Here is a 23,635-nt window from a genome sequence, read left to right as displayed (position 1 = left end):
TTGGTACGTGGAATTCCCTCAACTGTTATAGAAGTAGTACTCTCAGTGGTTCTCAAACCTCTTTATACTCCTAAAAATTTCCCCCCCCAAAGAGTATTCATTTATGGGGGTTGTATATGGTTTTACTGTATTAGAAATTCAAGCATCAATATTATAAAATGATTTTAAATTCTCAGACCCCCTAAAAAGGTCTCAGGGACTCCCAGGAGTTTTCAGACCACACCTGGAGACCCTTTGTGCTACTTCTTAGCAACTTAGAGCCTTGGAAAGTTGTCTGGGATGCTGAGATAATAAGGGACTTGTCCAGGGTGACATAGCCAGTATGATTCAGAAGCAAGTCTTCAACACAGATTTTAGTTACTAGAGGCTGTTCTCCATCTACTACTCAAAACTGACTCTTAGATAATAAGCAAATAATGATGACAAAAGATTTGTTGTGGTTTTGTTATTTGTGAGATTCCCTGGGGAGGAGAGGATAATGGTTGCTTAAATTTTCAGGATTATTCACCTAATAATCATTTCACTTCACTTCACTTGAAGAAACACAGCTTAGAGAATCTTTTCATTTACAGAAATGCTAAAAAAAAAATAGCTGATTCCTTTGAACTTAGGAAAAGAAGCTAGAAAAAAAGTACATGACCATATTATCTGTTGGCAAGTTACCCCATAGCTTTTGAAGAATTCATTTTTGGTTGTTTGAGTACTTGCTATAGGAGAAAATTGCCTTCTTGAAAATGATAAACAATTTTGTTCCATTGAATATTCAGAGTTTGACCAGAGTATATACCCAGGCAAGTGGAACCCAGCAGGATAGTGCTTACATTTCAGTTACATATCTAAAGTACTCTCTCCATAGTGGTCCATCATTGAATACTAACAGCCCACATTATTTTAGTGTTGTCGAGTTTACCAAGCACTTTTTTCACCAGGACCTTTTTGAGGTCATTAGTATGCATTACCATTATTCCCATTTTACAGATGATGAAACTGAGCCTCAGAGAGGTAAGGTGAGTTATACAGCCAGCAACTGTTGGAGCTAAGATTGGAACCCAAGTCTCTTTGTACCAAATCCAGTGCTTTGTCCATGACAGTATACTGAAGTGCTAGTGTGAAAAGGGCTACCTTCTCCTAGCTCTTTCCACGCTGTCCCTTAACTGGTAAGACAGCAGCCTGGGCCCCATTGAAAAGAATCATTTAAACCCTACCACTTGATGCCGTTGTTGGGAATTATAGCTACCACCCTGATAGTTGTCACTACCCATCTCAAAACCAGTGATGGTTTTACTGTATTCCAAATAAAGGCTTTGGACAGAAATGTCTCCAGTCTTATCTCTCACTGCTTCCCTATACACTTCAAACTCAAGCAACACTAGATGACTTGCTGTCCCCTAATCATATGTAATTTGTATAATCATTTTAATTATAATCACAGTTTTATAATTTGTATTATTTAATGCAAAAATATAATACAGAATTCCTGTATGTAGCACATGCTTCAAGATTTGCAAAACATTTTGCAAAAACATCTCATTTGAGCCTGAGAGGAAGGTACTATTACTCCTTTTTCATAGTTGTGAAAATAGATTTATAGAACGTAAGTGATTTGTCTCTGGCTGTACGCTATTGAGTACCAAAAGGGAATTAGTTTTCCTAACTTCAAATCTAGTACTCTATCCTCTTTGCTACCCAGTTATTCACATCTTGCACCTTCCCCCTCTGTGCTATTGTTCAGACTTCTCTCAGAACCTGGATCCCTTTCTTCCCTTCTTACCTTTCTCCCCCAGGGTCTACATGTAAAATTCCTATCCATACCATACTCACACAAATATAATTTCAACCTTACTCAAATATAATTTCAGTTCTGAAACCTTCCCTGGTCCTCACCCCTTACCCCCAACCATTATGGTAAAATGGAAAACACTCAAGACTTCAATTCATGGGAGGTTTGATTTAATTTCAGGCTTCAATACTATATAATTCTATGACCACAGGCAAATTGCCTCCCCTCTCTGAACCTCAGTTTCCTCTTCTGTATTATTGTTGACACATTTCAGTCATGTCTGACTCTTCGTGACTTCATTTGGGATTTTCTTGGCAGAGATACTGAAGTGGTTTGCCATTTCCTTCTTCATCTCATTTTATAGATAAGGCAAAAAGGGTTAAGTGACTTGCCCAGGGTCACACAGCTGGGAAGTGTCTGCAGCTGGATTAGAACTCATGAAGATGAGTTTTTCTGATTCCAAACCCAGAGCAATATCCATTGCACCTTGGAGCCACCCCTTTCTATTCTGTACAACAGGAGTAATAATAATTTGTGGAATTCAAATGAACTCATGCATTAAAGAGCTTTGTAAATCTTAAAACACTGTGTAAATGTCTGCTTTTATTAAGTTGTTTACTTCTCTTATCCTATCCCTCCCTGATCTCCACTATTTTGTAAACTCCCGAAGTCAGGGACTGTATCTCTGTAGTCCATTCCATGAGCATTTGTAAACTACCTATTAATGTGCAAGGCACTGTCCTAGGTATTCAGGGGAAGGCAAGGGTGTATAATAGGTAGCACATTGAGTTTTGGAATCATTGGGGCTGGTACCAAATGAGCTCTGCTACTGTCTATTTTTGTGACCTTGAAATTAACCATGCCTTTGGAGCAAGGATAGGATTTAGGACAGGATTCATGGTTAATTCAGTTATCCAACCACCTCTCTTAGCCTCATTCTTATCTGTAAAATGAAGGGGCTGGCTTAGATGACTTGCAAGGTCCCTTCGGGCTCTACATTTGTAATTCTTGAATACAAAGACAAAATGAAAAGCTATTCCTCCTCACCTTTTTATTCCCCTTAGAGCCTAACATAGTGCCTTACACTCAGTAAGGTCTTGATCAATATTTATTGTCCAGAATCAAATTGAACTACATGACCTGCCTTGTGTACTATATAGCAATGTAGCTGAGCAACAAGAGAACTCTTTTTTTCCCATTATTCCTCCTTCTCAGCATTCATAGCCCTGTCCAAAGATGTCAAGTGGTTTGGTGAGCAGTGCTCAGTTCTAGCTTTCTCACTATGCTTTCTTTTTCTCTCCTACCCCACCCCCTTCCCTTGTACCCCACCATCCTCACAACAGGTGTGCAAGACATTGTTGCAATAATGATTCCAGAGTCGAAAGGAAAGGAGATCGTGACACTGCTGGATAAAAACATTACTGTGATGATGTACATCACCATTGGGACCCGCAACTTGCAGAAATATGTCAGTCGCACATCGGTCGTGTTTGTATCCATCTCCTTCATTGTGTTGATGATCATATCACTCGCGTGGCTGGTCTTTTATTATATTCAGAGGTTCCGATATGCAAATGCCAGGGACAGGAACCAGGTAAGCAGTACATGTTTTGATTTTTTTTTCTCTTCCTTGCTTAATATGGGCAGACCCGTCCTATGTCATTATTAGGAAAAAAAAAGACTCCGTGGACCAAGCTTCCCTTTGTTCATTTCTTTAGAATTATTCCTTCGAGGAGGGTGTCATGATAAGGGCAAAAGAGATAACTCAATGCTGTAACTGCCACCATCTACTGGGAAAGCCCCAGACTGGCCTCCTTGTGAACAGAAGGGGAAGGGAAGGAGGTTTAAACTTGAAGACTGGGATTTCAAACTCATCTTGGCTACTGTCATCTGAATACTGGGATTTGTATAAGCAAATTGAATCTTGTGAAAATTGACATGAGACCAAAATATTCAGTCCTTCCAAGTTTCTTAGGATTGTTTTAATGAGGCATGAGGCATGAGTCATGACAGAGGGAAAGCTGTGGCACATCTCCATCCACTCAGTAAAGCCACGCTCACATAGAAATGGTCTGTTCCCATTTCAGACTGGCATTGTAACTAGACACATATCCACCCAGAACTAAAGCAATTATCCACACATTTGGGTCAAGGGTGGGATTTAGGGCCTGAATTAGGGTATTGGTGAATTCATTTATCCACTTCACTCTGCATAGGTAAACACATTTTGGATGCCATTGTTAATTGGCATAGGCATGCTTTGTGAGTTACCATAAATAAATAAATAAAAAATTAAGAGAGCAGAAGCCACTAAGTTCAGAGTAACTTAAAATGTTCCTTTGGTCATTTTTATTAACTTTCTTCTGGATTAAAGTATGTTTCCTCCCCAGAGCTGCTGAGTGAAGACAAACTGACACAATCTTGTGATCCACATAGGCAATTTGTAATTCAGCCCTTGGACAGAGTGGGAGTTAATAAGCATAAATTCCATCTGAAAATTGCAGTTTCTCTTTGATGTTAGAAAGACCATCCTCCATTCAACCCCCTCCCCCCCCAAAAAAAGTCCTGGGTAGTTTTAGTAAGATTAGTTCACACTGAACCAATGGCCTCAACATTTTGTGGATAGCTCCTAAAGAGTTTACATCTCTGGGCTCCATAAACACACAACTTGAAATTGAGTATCTGAGCAGGCTATTTTATTTTAGTCCAAAGTATCCAGGTAAGATTTTATTTTTGGAGAGGAAGAAGCTTGAATTAGCTAAAGACTTGGTTCCTTTCTCCACTGCATTGTATAGATAACCATTGGATGAAAGTTACCAGCTTCTTAGATGAATATGACTCTCTTCATGCCAGATTACTTTTCTAGGAAATCTTTTATAAACCACTTAAATGCAGCTGTCAGTAAAGTGGAGTAGGTCACATGTTCCCCATATCAGAAGTCTTATCATGCAGCAGAAAGAATAACTTTCTCAGTGAAATAGAGAGAAAACAAGTCTATATGTCATTTCCCCAAGTGCATTTTTTTTCCCAGATGAAATGTTACAGTTAAGATAGTTGAAATAGGTCTTTTATGTATGCCAAAATTTGGTTGGCCTAATATATGTTAAGAAGTAGCTAAAGGATAACCACTTTAAATAAGCACATGTTGGTGCTTTTTAATGTGTCTACATTATCAAGTCTGAATTTTAGTGTATGGTACCTGGTTCTTCTCTTACCTGTATGACCCCTCACTCTCGGTCTCCTTTGCTGGATTTTCATCCAGGTCATGCTTACTGACAATGGGTTAGTAACAACAGGTGTTCCCCAGTGGTCTGTCATGAGCTCTCTTCTCTCCTTTCTCTACACTCTCATTAGATGATCTCATCTGCTCCCATGCATTCAGTTATAGTCTCTATGCAGGTGATTCTCAGATTTTTCTATCCTCTCTCTCCTGACTTCCATGCTTCCATCGCTTGTTGCACACCTAAAACTCAACATTAACAAAACAGGACTAATTATCTTTATCTCATAAAAATTACCATGAAGGGTACCACTGTCCTCCCACTGACCCAGGCTCAGTGTACCCCTTAACGCCTCTCTTACACACATCCCGCATTTTAAGTTGTTTCCTAGTATTGTCACTTCCACTTTCACCTATATGTCACCTTCTCTCTACTCACACAAACACCACCCTTGTTGCTGGCCCTCATTGCCTCATACCTAGACTTGTATCAGCTCCCTAATTGATCTCCCTGCTTTAGGTCTCTCCTCACTCTAATCCCCAGTCCATCTTCCACTCATCTGGGAGAAGGATCTGACTGACTAACTCTCTCTCTCTCTCCCTCCCTCTCTTTCTCTCGTCCTCCTCCTCTGTCTCACACACACACACACACACACACACACACACACACACACACACACAGAAATACACAATAAACTCCAATGACTTCTTATCCTTCAGTATCAAATAGAAAAATCCCATTTACTTTTTAAAATCTTTCACAAGTTGGACCCTCCCCTCCCTTTTCAATCTTTTTTTATACTTTGCTCCTTTCCAAGTACTCTGCAATCCATCAACAATGGCCTTCCTGCCCCTCACACAGGACAGTCTCCCAAATCTTTACCTTCTCAATGGCTGTCCTCTGCAAATGCTCCCCTGTCCCTTCACTTCTACCTTCTGGATTCAGTTCAAACGTCAGCTAAAATCCCACCTTCTACAAGAGGCCTTTCCTGTTCCTCCTTCCTCCCTACCTCTACTGCCCTCCCCCTGAAATTGCCTCCTATTTATTCTGTGTGTATTTTCTACGTACATAATTGCTTGTGTGATGTCTCCCCATTTGATTGTGATGTTCTTGAGAGCAGGGACTGTGTTTTCCTTTTCTTTGAGTCTCCGGGACTCAGCACAGTGCCTTGCACATAGTAGGCACTTAATAAGGGTTTGTTGACTGATTAATATATTAGCTTTATAAAAGAATTTCAGTTAAAGCATGAAATTGTTTCATTAAGATGGATTCTTTTTTTTTGGCTGTTGTCTTCTAAAGTGTGTGTGTGTGTGTGTGTGTGTGTGTTTTAAAATCATTTCTCTTGTAAGTAAGTACTGAAGTGAATTATTTACACATCATCTCCTAAAGCATAGAGTAGATCTGCATTTGATGTACTTAATGAGTAGTTTTTTATGTTATTCTTCTTAATAACAGCTCTCTAAAGGTTCATGTTGCATTTGGAACCTCTCCAGAGCTACTTTCACAAGAAGTCATTGTTATCAGTGGGCATTTTGCATTGTATTTTTATCAGTCTCTCCAGAGCAGCCCTCAACCATCATGCTCGATGTCTGTCAGGGATTTCTTTTGTGACTGGTCACATTCCCCACAAAGACAGATTCAGGAGAAGCCTCAGAGGCCACTAGGTCAAAACCAGAACTGAACAATGTTCCCTTCTACAACCAACAAGTGGCCAAAAGGCCTTCATTTGCAGATCTCCAGCGAAAGGGAGCCCATTCACAACCTTCTTAGACAATCCCAAATGGAATCACTTTGGAAGAGTCCAGCTGACATGGTGTGTTTGGCAATTTATCTTTTCCTTTGTAGTAAACCTAAATTTATCTCTTTGCCACTTCTGCCCATTTCTTCTGGTTGTGATCTCTGTGGACAAACAGTACAATTACAATCCTTCTTTCACTTGATGGCTCCTGCAAGTACTTGAAGATATCTCTCATGCTCCGCTTAAATCTTTTGTTGTTCAACCTTCCTTTTTTTCAGCTGATCCTCATATGGCAGGAGCTCAAGACACCCCCCTGGATGCTCTCCAGCTTACTGATGTGCTCCCTAAAATGTGGTACCCAAAACTGAACATAGTACTCCAGTTTGGTATGACTAAGACAGAGGACGGTGGGACTATCACCTCATTATTCCTGGAAGCCACATCTCTCCATGAAGATTAGCTTTCTTCACTCCCATATCACTCAATTGACTCCCTGTATTGAGCTTTCTCTCCCATCAGATCCCCAGATCTTTTTCAGTGAACTGCTAACTATCCCTTTCCCATCTTGTACTAGTGAGGCTGAATTTTGAACCATATTGAATTACATCTTTCTAGATTACATCCCAATACTCTAACCCTAGGAGTCAGCATTTTTAGAAGCCATAGCTTACAGGCCATACAAAAACAGGTGGACCAGAGTTTGCTGACCCCAGCTCTAACCTGGCAAGATCTTTTTAGGTACTGACTGTCTTTCAGTGTGTTAGCTAGGCCTGCCAGCTGGATGTGATTGTCAGATCTTAGAACCAAGTCATCTTATGACTTCTTCTAAATCACTGATAAAAATGTTAAATAGCACAGAGACAAGCACAAATTGGGGGGGGAGAGTCCCCACTGGAAACTTCTGCCAAACTGTCATTAAACAATTAATGACTACTCTGCTGGTCCTGAATGCATCTAAATGTATTATCACCCAGCCTACATTTCTCCATCTTTTTCATGAGAGTAACGAGATCTTTTCTTAAATGTTTTTTGCTAAAAACTAGGTATATTATATCTGTAGCTCTCCCCTCAACTACCTGGTTAGTGACACTTTTAAATTGAGAAATAAGTTTAGATTGGCATCTAAATATTCATCAACCTCTTTAATAATGCATAGAAAATTTTTCCCAAGGAGCCAAAGTCAAACTCACTTGTCTATGATTTGTAAATTCTTTTCTATTTTTTTGAAAATTGGTATGATATTTGCATTTCTCTCGTCTGGTGCTTGGCTCTTCTTCACAATCTTTCAAATATCACTGACAATGGCACAGCAGGGTCTTTTGAAATAATTGGATCCAACAAATGGTTGAATCGATAAAGTGATCCGTGTGAATTCATTGGTAGTTATTATTCATTGCATGTCCACATAAGCACCAAGTAGCACTTGGCGTTTTTAGAAAAGCATAATGATTTGAGTTATGTCCTGTAATGGAGAGACTGGTCCTGAGAAAATAGAATATACAAAATAAATTAATAGTTCATTACCAATATATACACAAAGCCCTGTATAATCAGAGGCATGCTTTTAGTGGTGGTTTTCCAAAGTTGCACTCAAAAAATTGGAAGCTTAATCCTTTCTTTATTATCTGATTCTTTCTCCTTCCACGCTGATATATTTGGTGACTCTGACATAATCAACCTTTTTTCCTTTCTTTCCTCTAATCCCTTAAAGTCACTTGTCATTGATATGTGTTATTGAGGGGAGGGTATAATGGTTGTTTGGACCTGTCTTGCTTCTTCAAATTAATTAGTGATCATAGGATCAGAAATTTAGCTCTGGAAGTGACCTTTAAGATCATATAGTTCAACCTCCTAATTTTATTGTTAAAAAAAGGAATCCCACAGCAGGTGTTACTTTCCTTTTTTGTGTGTGTGATTGGCTGACTTAGAAGAATCTAAGATCATAGAATGTTAGGACTGGAAGAAACCTTTGTGATCATCTGATCTGACCTCCTCAAGTTACAGGTTAGAAAACTGAGTCCCTCACAGGCAAAGTAAACTCCCCAAGGGTAACACAGCTAGTATGTTGCAAAGCTGGTATTTGAATCCAGACCCTCTGCCTCCAAAGCCAATGCTCTCCTCCTTCTAAAAGTCAAGAAGCAATTATTAAGTGCCTCCTATATGCCAGGCTCTGGCACTACAGTACCTTAGGGAAGCAAGAGAGAGGCAAGGCGAATTTGCAGGTAGAAACAGCAAGAATTGCTTCCAGATATTAATTTATGTCAGAGGGCAATTCTCCTTTATGATGTAAGAAATGGTCCTAAGCTGGTTGGGAAATTTTTGAAATGCCTATTTTAGAAGTTCCATGTTCCTTTGGCAGAGAAATTCAGCCCTGATGCCATCATAAATCTTACTTCCTCTACTCAAGAAATGTCCATAGCTGGTAGATGAGTGATCCTGGAAAGGTGGAAGAGAATTCTAACTGGGATTTCTGAATTGCTCAAATCCTGGAATTCTTATTGATTGAGAGCTTTGATCTCAGCAGTGGCAGGAATGCCCACACTCCTTTTATAGGAGGAGTAAGTCTGTAATTTTCATTCTGGGAGAGCACACTGAGAGACTTAATGATTTGTTCATGTGTATGTCAGAAGCAGGCCTTGAATCCATATCTTCCTGACTTCCTAAAAGAGGCTAGTGCCCTTTCCATCATACTACACCACAGTCTCTGAAGAGAGATAGCTTAAGCCAGCAAAAAGAAGGCTGGTCTGGAGTAAGACGAGAGTTCCAGTGCCTGCTCTGCTTTTACTATCTCTTAGTGGCTTTGTGATCTTGGGCAACTCACTCTTCCTCTCTTCATCTATGTAAAATGAGGGAGATTAAACAAATGGTCTCTAAGGTCCCTTCCAGCTCAAAAGCTCTGATCCTAGAATACCATGAACTCTTATGTTAGTGATGTAAACCATATTCTGGACAAGAAGAGAAGAGAACTTTCAAGGGTGGGACATTACAGAGAAAGGTGGAAGGAGAAACCAGTGGGACAAATAATAAGGCATCCCTGACTACCCTGCCTTTTAAATATTGGTCCTTAAAGAAAAAGAGGGGGAACCTCTTCCTAGGTTGAACACCTATTCCATTTTCCCTGACTTTTCCAGATTTGAGACACAAAACCTCCATCTCCAAATCTCACCCAGAATGACCTAGTTCTCAAACTCAGTTCTATAGCTGTCCCCTCTCATTACCAAGTCCTATCCTCCCATACCAGCATCCTCTTCTCAAATAGGGCTGCGGGTAGGATAAGGATCCTGTTGTGTCACTCATTCCTATCCTGTTCTAAAATATCCTCGTGGCTGACAAGCGGATGTGCACAAAAGAAAGTCGGCTGTCGAAGCTGTAGCAGGTTAGCCCGTTTCCTGGCAACTGTGCAAGGCATTGATTCACAGCCTCCTGGGACATGCCAGCACAGAGGCGGGTTTGCAGCACTCAGAGTCTGTACCAGGAACAGCAGTGGCCTCCAACAGAGGCTGTGGTTGCTGGTTCCAACATGGGCAGATCGGATACGATGGCACTTTTCATTTCATAAACTGTTTCCACAGAGAGCCAACAAAAAGCAGCCAAGCCAGTTGCTTTGGAGGTGGACCCCATCCAATGATACCTACTGAGTTTCCTTTGGGTGTCCAATGGATATTTAGCTCTTTTCTGGGAACCCCTTTTGATGTTGTTTGTATGTGTCCCTCTCTTTAGTATTTGTTTCCTAGCAGGAATGGAAAAGAAGAGGAATAGGAGTAGAGAAGAATTATTAAAAAGGTAGCAGGAAGATAGGATAAGCAGAGAACAGAATGGAGTAAAGGAACATAGATTTCATGCTGAAATGTACCTGTGAGGCTATCTTGAAACCCCACCTATTTTACAGATAAGGAAACTGAACTCAGAGTGCTTAAGTAACTTGCCCAAGGTCACACAGCTAACAACTGTCACCACTTAGATTTGAACCTGAAAGTCTTGCTGATTCCAAATATAGCACAGTATCTGCTATGCCACACTATAATAAAGAGAAACAGAGAGGCAATGTGAAATGTCAGTGTGCAAAATGGAGCCAGTAGCAAGAGATATTTCCATGATATCCTCCTAGGAAGGAGCAGAGAACTCCCTTGGCATCTCTCCCAAAGATAGTGAAAATTCTTCGGAGTGCGGTGAGAACAGTGCACAATATTAACTAAAGTAGATATTTAATAACTGTCTGGTTAATTTTGTCCATACAACTAAATGATTCCAGCTCTGTGTGTGTGCATGTGTGCTCACATAAACTTTAATCAACTTTGGGGCCTTAAAGTTCTAATTTGTCTGGCTGCATCCATGAAATTACCTATCAGATATCTACTTCACATTGTGGGGTGTACAGAAGCAGCCACCAACTAAGTCTTTTTAAAGTCACTAAATACATTGTATTTGTTTTGACCATCACAGAATTTCATCACTAGAAGGGATCTTGGAAATCATTTATGGACAGCTAGATGGTGCAGTGGATAGAGCACCGGCCCTGGATTCAGGAAGACATGAATTCAAATCTGGACTCAGACACTTGACGCTTACTAGCTGTGTGACCCTGGGCAAGTCACTTCACCCCATTGCCTCACCAAAAAAAAAAAAAAAGGAAATCATTTAGTCCAACCCAATCCTGAAAAAGAATCCCCAGTAGAAGGTAGTCAATCAACAAATATTTGATAAGCACCTACTATGTGCAAGGTAATGTGCCAAGGCCTCAGGATTCAAAGAAAAGTGGTTAGCATTAGAAAGTTTACATTTTAATGGAGAAGACAAACTTATAAAGGTGTATATATAAGATATATGCAAGTGATAACAACAACAACAACAACAACAACAAAGCAACCTTAGAGGGGAAGGCAGTAGTACCAGGGAGTACTCAGAAAGGCCTCCATAGTGGGTGGCATTTGGCCTGAATCTTGAAAGAAACCAAAGATTCTAGAAGGCAAGAGATGATTCATTTCCAGAAGGCATCCCAAGCTGACAAAGATGGTAGGCCCAACAAGGGAGGAAGCCTATTTCACTTTTAGATAGGTCTCATTGTTAGGAAGCTTTTTTCCTACCTCAAGGCTAAGTCTGCCTCTTTGCCTCTTCCACCTGTTGTCCTTGAGGGATAAATATAACAATTCTGATTCATCTTCCATTTGCCACCTAAGTCTTCTCTTCCCCAGGCTAATTACCCCCAGTTGCTTCTACCTGTCCACATAAGGCATGATCCCAAGTCCATTCTCCATCCTAGTTTACCCCCTCTGCATTCTCTTCAGTTCATCAATGTCCTTTGTAAAATGTGATACCCAGAAGTGGTCACAGTTGTGATCTGACCATGGCCAGGCCCAATTCTTATAACTCATGTTCTCTTAATGCAGCCTAAGACTTTCTTAGCTGCCCCATCCCACTATTGACTCATTGAGTTGGTAGTCTACTAAAACCCTTAGATCTTTTCAGGTCAACTGCTGCTATCTAACCATGCTTCCCCCATCTTAGATTTGTGAAGTTGATTTTTTGGAACTCAAGTGTAATGCTTTACATAAAAAGATAGCTCTGAATATTATCTCCTGCACAGAGAGTAGAAGGCCGCTAAGTTGTTGAGCCATAGCGGATAGAGAGCTGGGCCTGGAGTCAGGAAGACGTGAGTTCAAATCCAACCTCAGACACTTAGTAGCTGTGTGACCCCGGATAAGTCACTTAACCTGGCTTGCCTCAGTCTCCTCATCTCAAAAATGAGCTGGAGAAAGGAATGACAAACCACTCCTGTATCTCTGCCAAGAAAATCCCAAATTTGGTCATGAAGAGTTGAACATGACTGAAAGAAAAGATGAATTTGGTTTGCAAGGCACTGTATTAGGTACCCAGGATACAAAGATTAAAATGTAATGATGACTACCCTCAAAGAGCTTATGTTCTAACCAATCATTCAACAAGTATTTATTAAGCACCTACTATGTGCAGGGCACTATTCTGGGTACTGAGGATACCAAGTACAAAGAAAGAAACAATCCCTACTTTCAGTAAGTGAGCATTCAAATGGAGGGAAACAGCATGTACAAATGTAAGTACATAACAGATGTTTACAAAATAAATCCATGTTAGTCTGCAGGGAGGCACTGAGGTAAACAGGACAGGCTTCATGCATGGAGTGAGTTTTGAAAGAAGCTAGGGATAGAAGGGCAGAGTGTGTTCCAGGTATGGGGCCCAGCATCTGCAATGGCATGTAGACAGAATGTGGAATGTGGTATGTAAGTGAAAACTATGTTATAAGGTAGGATGGGGCCAGATTGTGAAGGGTTTTAAATGCTAAAGAGAGGAGTTTCTGTTTGATCCTAGAGATAACAAGGGGCCAATGGAGTTTATTAAGTAGGGGAGTGATGAGGTAAGGCTAGTACATTAGCGAAATCATATGGCAGCTGTATGGAGGATGGTTTGAAGAGGAGAGAGGCTTGAGACAGGGACAACAATTAGGAGGTTTTTGCAGTAGTCCAGGTGAGAGGTGCTGAGGACCTGAACTAAGGAAATGTCCGTGTGAGTAGAGTGGAGGAAGCAGATGTAAGAGATGTTGGCGATTTAGAGTTACCCACACTTAGCAACTGATTAGGTATATACTGTGAGAAGGAGAGTAGAGTTGAAAATTACTCATTTGAAAACCTGGGTGACTAGAAAGATAATTGTGCCCTTGACAGAAGCAAGAAAATATGGAAGAGGGATGGGTTCGGGAGGAAAGATAGTAATGTTTTGGACATATTGAATTTGAGATGCCTATAGGCCATCCAATTAGAAATGTCAGTTAGGCAGCTGGTGATAGCTATTCGAGTTCCAAAGAGCTATCAGGGTTGACTATACAGGGAATTAGCAGCTAGGTGGCACAGTGTATAGAGCACAGGGCTGGGAACCAGGAAGACTCACCTTCAGGAATTCAAATCTGGCCTCAGACACTTACTAGCTGTGTGATCCTCCACAAGTCACTTAACCCTGTTTGCCTCAGTTTCCTCATCTCTAAAATGAGCCTGAGAAAGACATGGCAAACCATTGCAGTATCTTTACCAAGAGAACCTCAAATGGGGTCATAAAGAGTTTGAAAGGACTGAAACAACCTAACAACATACAGGGAATTGCATGCATAGATAAATGGATTGAAACTGAAGCTATGGGAGTGGAAGAGGAGAGAGAGAGAGAGAGAGAAATGAAGACCAAAGACAGAACCTTAGAGTACAGTCATAGTTAGACTGCATGACATGGATGATGATATAGCAAAGGGGACTAAGGAGAAGTGGTCTGATACACAGGAGGAGAGCCAGGAGACAGCAGTTTCATGAAATCCTAGAGAGGAAAAAATATCTAGGAAAAGAGGGTAGTAATAACAATGGTAGCAAGTGGTAGTAGAAATAGTAGAGATACAAGGAAGGGAAATCTTGCACTGGATTTTCCTTCAGTTTCTTAGGTGCCAGGCAGTTGTGTCACTTCAACATCTTGAGTGGAATTTGGGTCTGCTTTGGGTTAGTTTGCTTAGTGGCATTTATTAAAATCTTCGGTTGTCCTCAAAGCTGCTGTAATTTCTTTTTCAAAAGCCCATTTCTTATCATTGGAGGTAGAAACCAAATTAACTCACTTAAGTTTCTTCTTTTTGTGTTTCCTTGGCTTCCATTGAGTGACAGGCTAGATTCTTTCCCAGCTGCGCTAACCTTCAGGGGATGGAGAAAATAAAGACTCTCTCTCTGAATTGGGTGGGAATTCCTACTAAGTACTAAGTACGAAGTACTAAGAGCACACCCCCTCCCCATTACTTTCACAGTCCTCAAAATGACTCCTAAAATCTCCCTTTAACATCACTTTCTGTGTATATCTGAGCAGTATTTCTTAGAGGTACACAGCAAAGTGTCTGTCCAATCTGGCACATTTACTTAGACATCTGGCTCCATTTCATGGATTCCTTTTCCCCAGCTGGGCACAAGCCACACTTTATGCTCAGAATCTGGAAGGGGTGCAGCAAATGTTTTATACACACACACACACACACACACACACACACACACACACACACATAAGCATACACACACACACACACACATGCATACACACATACACACTGCAATTCATACTTAGAGATGAGGGAGATGAACTGCAAAATCACCAACCTAAACCATTTCAGTAAAAGGAATTTGAATTTCTTCTCATTATGTGTCTCCCTTGAATCATTTTTTCCTGGGGATGTGAAGCCCCAGCAGTGCTGCTTTGGCTGTGGTTGAAAGTGTGGGAGTGATATTTCTTCCAGTTGTCAGTGTTTCTGTGTATACTTTTTTTTAGGTCATTTATAAGGAAACAGAAACTTATGCACCCTGTTGAAATTTGGAGGAAAAATAATGAGCATGGAATGTTAATACTTGTCTCAAGGCATGTATTTTTATTTTCTCAATCTGAAAGGAATTGTAATAACCCAGCACTCCTACAGAGGCATGGGAAACATTATTGACTTAAATTGTCGAATAGCAGAGGGGCAATTTTTCTATATTCATCAGACAAATGCTGACACATCTGCACTGCCCCTAGCTGCAGACATTATTTATTTCCCTTCCTCAGACTTGAGCTACAGCCAGTATTTCAGCTTTCATTTGGTCAAAAGAGTATGTGTGTGTGTGTGTGTGTGTGTGTGTCCATGTGTGTCTGTGTGTCCATAGATTAAATAAAGATAACTGGAACCAAAATAAAGCTTTGATTACAGGAAATACATTTCATGCAATTCTTTGGGGATAGACAAGTAAAGAGTATCTTTCATGCCTAGAGTCCCTTGACTTCTCTCTGTGTGCTGCCCCCTCCCATAACAAAAATTTTTATAGAATAGAGACGAATCTTCATGATTTTGTCAGATATTTTTTCCCCATCATAAGAGGAGACATCATGGTATAGTGGAAAACCCTGATTTGGTACATGTCACCTCCCACCTTTGAAACCTTGTCCCACTTTGCTCCCTTCTCTGGGCTTCAGTGTTCAAAATCAATGTATTTTTTTTCCTTTTTTTTGAACCAGCCCAGGAATTTCATCGGCATTGGAAGCTACCTCTACCAATGCAGATGGGTCCATGCTCTATAACTTATAGTCTTAAAAAATTTCCTGAGAGACAGAGAAGTTGAGTGACTTATTTGGGGTTATGAACCCAGATGTGGGCCTTGAATTTAGGTCTTCCTGCCCCCCCCTCCGCTATAGCTGTCAATAAGAAGATTGCTAAGGTCCCTTCCAACTCTAAGTGGCATGACCCTATGATTTCTATTTTGCTACTCCTTAGAGAAGTGTCTCTTCCTCCAAGCCTGAGAGCTCATCAGAGCTTAGTAGCATTCATTAAAATCTTTGGTTGTCCTCAAAGCTGCTGCAATTTCTTTTTCAAAAGCCCATTTCTTATCATTGGGGATAGCAACCAAATTAACTCACTACAGTTTCTTCTTTTTGTGTTTCCTTGGCTTCCATTGAATGACAGGCTAGATTCTTTCCCAGCCCTGCCAACCTTCAGGGGATGGAGGGCATATATAAGGGCTTTTCCATTCCCTGAGGATTGATAGTGCCTTCTGTTAGTGGGGGAAGCTAATACTCAGAGTTGCTCTGCCTTTGTTGTGACTGAATCTCTCTGTTGGCACTGAGTAAGCTCACCACATAGGAGGGCATTAACCTGTGCCTGATGAAAGCATCTCAGTGTCCTTAATGGGATTTGTCTTCTTAAATCCCTCAGCATTACCCCTGCTGCTCACCATGAGGCCTAATACCTTCATTCCAGCCTGCTTTTGAGTTGTTTCCGGAATGCAAGTGCCATTCTTACTTATTGGTGAAATGCATGACACCTTCAGAGTCTTAGAAAAGCTATTCAGGGGAAAAATAGAAAATGAAATGGAATTTCCCCCAAGATCCAGAGTGTTTTCTTCAGATATGTCTAAATTGTAGATGCAGTGTGGGATAGGGGATAGAGTCTAGGATTCAGTACTTGAGTACAGGACCTTTTCTTGAGGTCAGGAAGATTATAGACAAGTAAAGCAAAAGCTGGAAGAAATCAGAGAGACCATTTAGTCTAATCCACTTATTTTACAGTTTACAGATGGAAGAATAGAGACCCAGGTAGGTTAATTGATTTGCCACATAGACTATACACATCAAAGGTGGGATTTCAGCTCAGATCCTTCAATTCCAGTACACTCGAGTGTCTCCTTCTGGGTTCAAATACTACCTCTGACACTTAATAACTGTGTGACTCTGGCCAAGTCACTTAAGTTCTGAGCAGCTCATGCATCTCTTGAGTATTTCTACACTTAAGTTCTTCTCTGATACCTCTCAGTGACCTGGAATTAAAGTCTGTTCCAGTAGAGCTCCAACTCTGGCAGGACCTACACAGCTGGAAAGGCTTCAAATAAGATCACAGGGTCACCTGAGAACCAGTTTAGCTCAGTGCAGGGAGGCTTAATACCAGAGGATTGGTCACTAGGTAATGATTTTTTTAACCCCAGCAATTCATAAAACTACACACACACACACACACACACACACACACACACACACACTAAATAACTATCTTTTTTTTAAAGGTTACACAATACTTTCCATATGTTACCTCATTCTTACTATCCCCATTTTACAGTTGAGGCTACTGAGGCTAAGTGCCCAGAGCCACACAACTAGTAAGTCTCTGAAGCCAGATTCAGTATCGGATCTTCCCAAAAGCTTGCCAAACTTCATTATCCAGAAGGCATAAATAAGCCTAATACTCTGTCTACTGCACCACCTACCTGCCATACTTAAAGCATAGAAAGACTTCAATTTCTACCATTTATCAATTTAAAAAGATCAAAATGTATTTATTAGGATAGTGGTAGTGCCCACATTGATGAAATCACCGCTCTCTTGAAACAATAACATAAGTAAACTTTTAAAAATCTCCTTTCCTGTACCCTTAAAGCAAAGACCTCATCAGTCTGCCTCTGAAAACATTCTGGGGACACACAACTTAAAATTTTTATTTAACCTGAATTATTTTTGTTCAGTCTATGAGACTGTGCTACTGTAGAAAGTGACATGGTACTAGACTGAGCACAACAAATGACTGCCACAAAGATGGCCATTCAGCTTTATTTGTAAATATATATAGTAACTAGCATCGATGTAATGCTTTAAGGTTTGCAAAGCATTATACAGGGGACAGGTAGGTAGTGCAATGGATGGAGAACTAGGTTGGGATTCACCTTCATGAGTTCAAATCTGGCCTCAGGCCACACTAGCTGTGTGACCCTAAGCAAGTCACTTCACCCTGTTTGCTTCAGTTCCTCATCTCTAAAATGAGCTGGAGAAGGAAATAGCAAACCACTCCAGTGTCTTTGCCAAGAAAACCCCAAATGGAGTCATGAAGAGTCAAACATGACTAAAATGACTAAACAACAAAAGCATTATACACACAGTAACTCATTTGTTCTTCACAACACCAAAACCCTTTTAGTCATCCTCAGTAATCATGGCCAGCCTCAGGTGGTTTGTAAATTTTAGCACCCCTGACACTACTCCAGCATTTTGGCATACTTTTATGTTCATCTTCCACTAGCTGTCTATCTTCTCTATCTTCATGTTAAATTCTTAGTTGGTCGATGAATCCCTCTGCATCAAACCTTCATCAAAACTGTTTTTCTCTGTATCTCGTAAGAGCTAAAATGTTTTAAAAAAGAAAGTCATGAGCAGACCCTCTTCTCGGGCAGGTTGCACATAGTTTTATTTGGGGTGCTAGTATTTCAATTCAACAAATATTTATTAATTGTCTGTAATGTGTGTACCCATGTGAGAGGCAGCATGGCATGCTAGATTTGACTAGAGTTGGCTTTGGATAATAATAACAACATAAGGTTGTTTGTAAGGTTTGCAAAATGCTTTACATAAGTCACATCATTTGATCATCACAATAACCCTGTTAAATAGGGTCTATTATTATCTCCTTTTTACAGATGAGGAAACTGAGGCTGAGAGATATAGAGTGACTTGTCCAGTCACACAACTAGTAAGTGTCTGAGGCAGAACTGGAACTAGGGTCTTCCTGATTCTGTCTAACGCTCTTCTATCCACTATACTACCTAGCTGCCACTCAGAGCTAGGAAGACACCGGCTCCAATCCTACTTCTGACTCATATACTATTCCTGGGCAAGAGGCAGAGGAAACTCTACCATGGCTGGTCAACACAAACTGTGCAACTGGTAGCCTTAGAGAGTTGGCTTTAGCACTGACAAAGAATTCCCTCAATAGGGAATTCCCTCTATCACTGAAATGATGGATCTAGTCCCAACCCCTATCCCTATTATTATTAGGTACTACTAGGGAAATGAAGATGAATAAATTGTATTACTGAGTCAGAAGAATTTTTTAACATATAGCTTGGGGCTGAGGAAGGTAAGATAAATACGCGAATTTGGTTTTTGTTTTGTATTGTCTAGATCTGTGATTGCACCATGGAAACATTCTACCCCAAAGCAGATGGACAACTTGCTCATGACTTACCATCCTAGAGACTTATTCAATGTCACTGACATGGAGACACATATCCGGAGGGGCATAGCAGGACTTGAACCCAGTTTTTCACTATTCCAAGACCAGCCCTTTATCTACCATGCCATATGCCTCTCACTAGAATAAGCACAAATCATAAAAATACTAACGGTATCAACAGAGGATTAAGTAAGTCAGAGGTGGGAGAGATCACATCCAAGTGGCAGAATCCATGTCTGACTTCTTAGGGGAAGAGTTGAGCTGCTCTTTGAAATATGGGAAGAGTTTCAACTATCGGTGATGCCCAGAATTGCCATTCCAGACACATAGTCACAGAGGCAGAGAAATGAAGGGCTTTTTCACAGAACAGCAAGTAGTTCATGTTGAATAAAGTACAGAATATATCCAGGGGATCATTGAGAGATAAAGCCAAACAGACGAGTTGAGTTCATATTGTAGAGTACTTGAATGATAGGCTGAGAAGTGGGAACTTTATTCTTATAGGAAACATGGATCCATTGAAGGGTTGTTTTTTGTTTGCTTGTTTTAGCAGGGAAATTACATGATCCAATGAATCTTCCATGACTATTCTTGATGGATTGAAAGAGAAAAGAGATTAGAGGTAGGAAGACTGGATAGGCCAATCCAAGTAAAAGGTAATGGGGTTGCAGCTAGGTGGTGCAGTAGATAGAGCTCTGATCTTGAAGTCAGGAGGACCTGAGTTCAAATCCAGTCTCAGCTGCTTGACACTTACTAGCTGTATGACCCTGGGCAAGTCACTTAACCCCAACTGCCTCACCAAAAAAGAAAAAAAGAACAAAAAAGATAATAGGGGCCTGAGTTATAGTAGGGGCAATGGAAACAGAAAGATAAAGGTGAATGTGAGACATTGCAGAGGTAGAATCAGGAGGATTTGGCTACAGTTTGGAAGCCAAGGACAAGAGAGAATAACAAACCAAGGATGGCCTCCAAATCTTGAGCATGGATGACTTGGAGAATGGTGGCCTCTTTAACGGAAATAATGAAGCCAAGAGTAAGGGCTGATTACGAGTTAGGGGGGAGAAGGGTTGGAAATGATGTAAGTGTAAGTTTGGAGCATGCTGAGTTTGCAGGTCCAGCATTACATCTAGACAAGGGCCTATTGTTAAATTTTTGGTGAAATCATTTACACTTTGGAAATCAGTAAACACTATACATCAGGGCTTGATTTATTGTTTCATTGGTTGTGTAGACTTAAGAGCATGACGGAGTAAAACTTAATAATGCAGAGTAAAGTGAAAAATGTTTCCTACATATATTTTTTCCCAGAAAACCACAGAACATTCTTACATTTGGGTAAAGATAGTAATAATAATGATGACTTTTAAAAATGCACTTAGCAATGTGCTAAGCACGAAGAATAGAAAAAGAATGACAATCCCTACTCTCAAAGATCGAACATTGTAATAGGGGGAGAGAACACATATAGAAGGTTTCAACAACAAGTTGGGTAGAAGCATCCAATGGTCCCTAGGGTAGAGCAGCAAGGCAGATGGCAATGTATCTTCTTTAGTGTTATTGCCACATCTGTTTGCAATGTTTAGCTATTTGACAGTAACAAGGATTTTGATGGTGATCAGTTTCTTTTCCGGGTCTTCAGTAATTGGGGCAGTTGCCAGGAGGCAGTGTCTTGCTTCCATGGATATTGACTGTGGAGGCTGAGTTGAAAATAGGGCTAATGGTCTGGGTGGCAGTGGAGTAGTAAGGTGGAGAGAAGAGGGTGCCACGGTCATTTCCAGGACTGTTGCTATCTCCCATTCATGTAAGGCATTTTTTCCTTACCTCTGTCATAGAATCCCTCTCTTCTTTTAAGATGTAGCCTTGCCCAACTCTCCTAATCCCTAGTGCCCTCCATCCCAAAAAGCCTTGTTTTAATTACTTTGTATATATTAGTATTTATTAGTTTGTTATTTATGTTGTATATATTTTTATGTATATCCATTTTCTTCCCCATAAGAATATAAACTCCTTGCAATGAGGGATTGTTTTATTCTTTGTATTTATATCCCCAGTGCCTACATGGTACATAGCAGATAGCAGTTGCTTAATGAATATGTGTTGATTGATCAGTTGAAAAGTCTTAGGCTGTTGCCACTGAGGTGTGAGGGGAGTTGGTGGTTAAGATGGTAGTAATGATTTGGCCTGTCTGGCAATGCCACCCCTGATTCCACCTCAAGGTAATTTGATTCTTCATCTAGAATGGCTTGTAGAAGTTGGTATTGGTGGGGTCAGGGTTGGTGGCAGGCCCCTATCCTAGAGGGGTTGCTCCCCCAGAAGATGACTACAGGCCTATGGTCTAGAGAGTTCTGCTATTCCCAGGTCTCTCGGGCTTAGCTCCCTGTTAGTGGCTGTTGGTTAGCAGTTAGGATTGGTGGTGGCAGGGATAGTCCTCTTGACAATGACTAATTTTTCATTTATGTTTATGGAGATAAAATAATAATAATAACTGACATCGATAATGGACCTTGAAAATTTACAAAGTATTACGTTATTTTACGAGTCCAACGACAATCCTTTTAGGTAGGTGTTGTAACTGTTATGATATATTCTCATGTTAGAGATGAGAAAATCTGGGCTCAGAGTTTGTCTCTTGCCCATGGTAACAAAGCATGTATACGAAGCAACAGAGATGAGATTCAGACTAGGTCTTCCTGACTCCAAGTCTAGTACTCTCTCTACCATTCCACAGTTGGAAATACAGTACAAGAGTTCAATAGGGAAGTCAGAACTAACAAATAGAAGTCATTTGTAGAGAGTTGAAGTGAATAAGGACTCTTGGAGAAGAGATGGTAGAGAGAGATCAAAGCAAAGTCTGAAACGCTTGAGCAATTCCTTCATGGAGTATGGAGAATAGGATGAGAATAAAGAGATGGTGCAGGAGATGGAGGCAAAGAAGGATTGGCCAGAGTAGTAGGAGAAGAACAAGAATGAGGCAATGACGTGAAAGTCACCCAGGACTGGTGTCAAGAAAGGCCCAGTCAACACACTTTGTTGCTTATGAGAGCAGTCACTGGACTAGTGAGGTTCCAGGGCCTGGATACTAGGTCATTGCCCTGGCAATGTTTGGCCCTGAATAACTTACTCAACCTGAATCTCATTCTCCATCTTTAAAATCGAGAGTTTTCCTAGAAAAGTGTTAAGGTCTCTTCCAGCTCTGATGTCCTGTGGCTCTATGATGAACACTTTCCCGATCTAAAATAAAATGGAAAACAAATTGGAATACCCAGGAAGTGGGACAGTAGACACTGGATTCACTCCAAGACTGTATCTACCTAAGACAATTAAAATGAAGAGTTCAGACGACTATGTGGACAATCAAGCAAAAACCCCTGCTATTAAAGAAAAGTGGTTGGGATGGCCTTGTTATCCCAATTAGCTCACCTCACAGCCCAGATTAGCCCAGTAACTGCTCATCTTCCCACTTGATTTTGCTTGTGTGGGTGTCCACTGGATTTGGAATCACTGAGGGCCAGCACCTTCCTGTCTCATATTCCGTTCTAGTGCACATAACCTAACAGGACTCAAATCTCTGTAGAGTGTTTATTAGATGCTACCTTTAGTCTTTCCCTCAATGCGGCCATTCTTCATAGGAACTATTTCCTCCCCTCTCCCTGCATTTTGCCTTTTTCATTCTCTTTGTGATTTCATGGCAGCTGGCCCCAGTTTATTTAAGAACATTGTGAATAACCAGCCTACGGGTCTGTATCTTAATGACTAATAAGCAGCTTTTACCTTTTTCAGCGTCGTCTGGGAGATGCTGCAAAGAAAGCCATCAGCAAGCTCCAGGTCAGGACCATCAAGAAGGGTGACAAGGTAAGTTCCTCCGCTGTCATTTTCAGGGTAAACCTGTGCTAAAGTGGTCACTTCCTGGCTCTGCCCAAGAAGAGCATAGGGAAAATGAATAGCCATGCAAGCATCCACAAGACCAGCATATAACAAAGTTGATTTATAGTAGGCACAGTGGTTTCATTATAAAAACACTGGCAATGAGTAGAACTTAAGGGCTCTGGGGGTAAATGTTGAAGGATGGAAGAAGCACATATATGATAAATTGCCAATTCAGAAAACCAGCCCAGGCCCCCCTGAGAGGTTTGCCCCTCCTTTTGAAGATCCATTGTAGAATGGAGTCAATGGCCCACAATAACTTGGCTTAATATATAATTCAGGTATCTACAAAAGAAGATTAACTAAGCAAAGGAAACAGGTTGATCTGTTCTCTCTTTGTTGTAGGAAACTGAGCCTGACTTTGATAACTGTGCAGTTTGTATCGAAGGCTACAAACCGAATGACGTTGTGCGAATCTTGCCATGCCGGTAAGTCAACCAGGTTCCCTGATAGAGGTA

At 40.7% G+C, this 23,635-nt stretch overlaps 1 protein-coding gene across 2 annotated transcripts in view; it reads left to right on the top strand.

The window, feature by feature from the left end:
* The window catches only part of RNF150 (ring finger protein 150), a 337,900-nt gene that overhangs the window by 216,187 nt on the left and 98,078 nt on the right, over nucleotides 1-23,635 (top strand). For both annotated transcript variants that reach the window (XM_027866842.1, XM_027866841.1), the window contains 3 exons: nucleotides 3,124-3,374; nucleotides 23,034-23,105; nucleotides 23,523-23,605. In XM_027866842.1, the coding sequence (XP_027722643.1) occupies nucleotides 3,124-3,374; nucleotides 23,034-23,105; nucleotides 23,523-23,605 (406 nt within the window). The remainder of the gene's footprint in view (nucleotides 1-3,123; nucleotides 3,375-23,033; nucleotides 23,106-23,522; nucleotides 23,606-23,635) is intronic.

This window comes from Vombatus ursinus, unplaced genomic scaffold (genome assembly GCF_900497805.2).
Source record: "Vombatus ursinus unplaced genomic scaffold, bare-nosed wombat genome assembly UNPS02014784.1, whole genome shotgun sequence".
In the NCBI taxonomy this organism is placed as follows: Eukaryota; Metazoa; Chordata; class Mammalia; order Diprotodontia; family Vombatidae; genus Vombatus; species Vombatus ursinus.
This window is presented reverse-complemented; position numbering and strand designations above follow the sequence as displayed.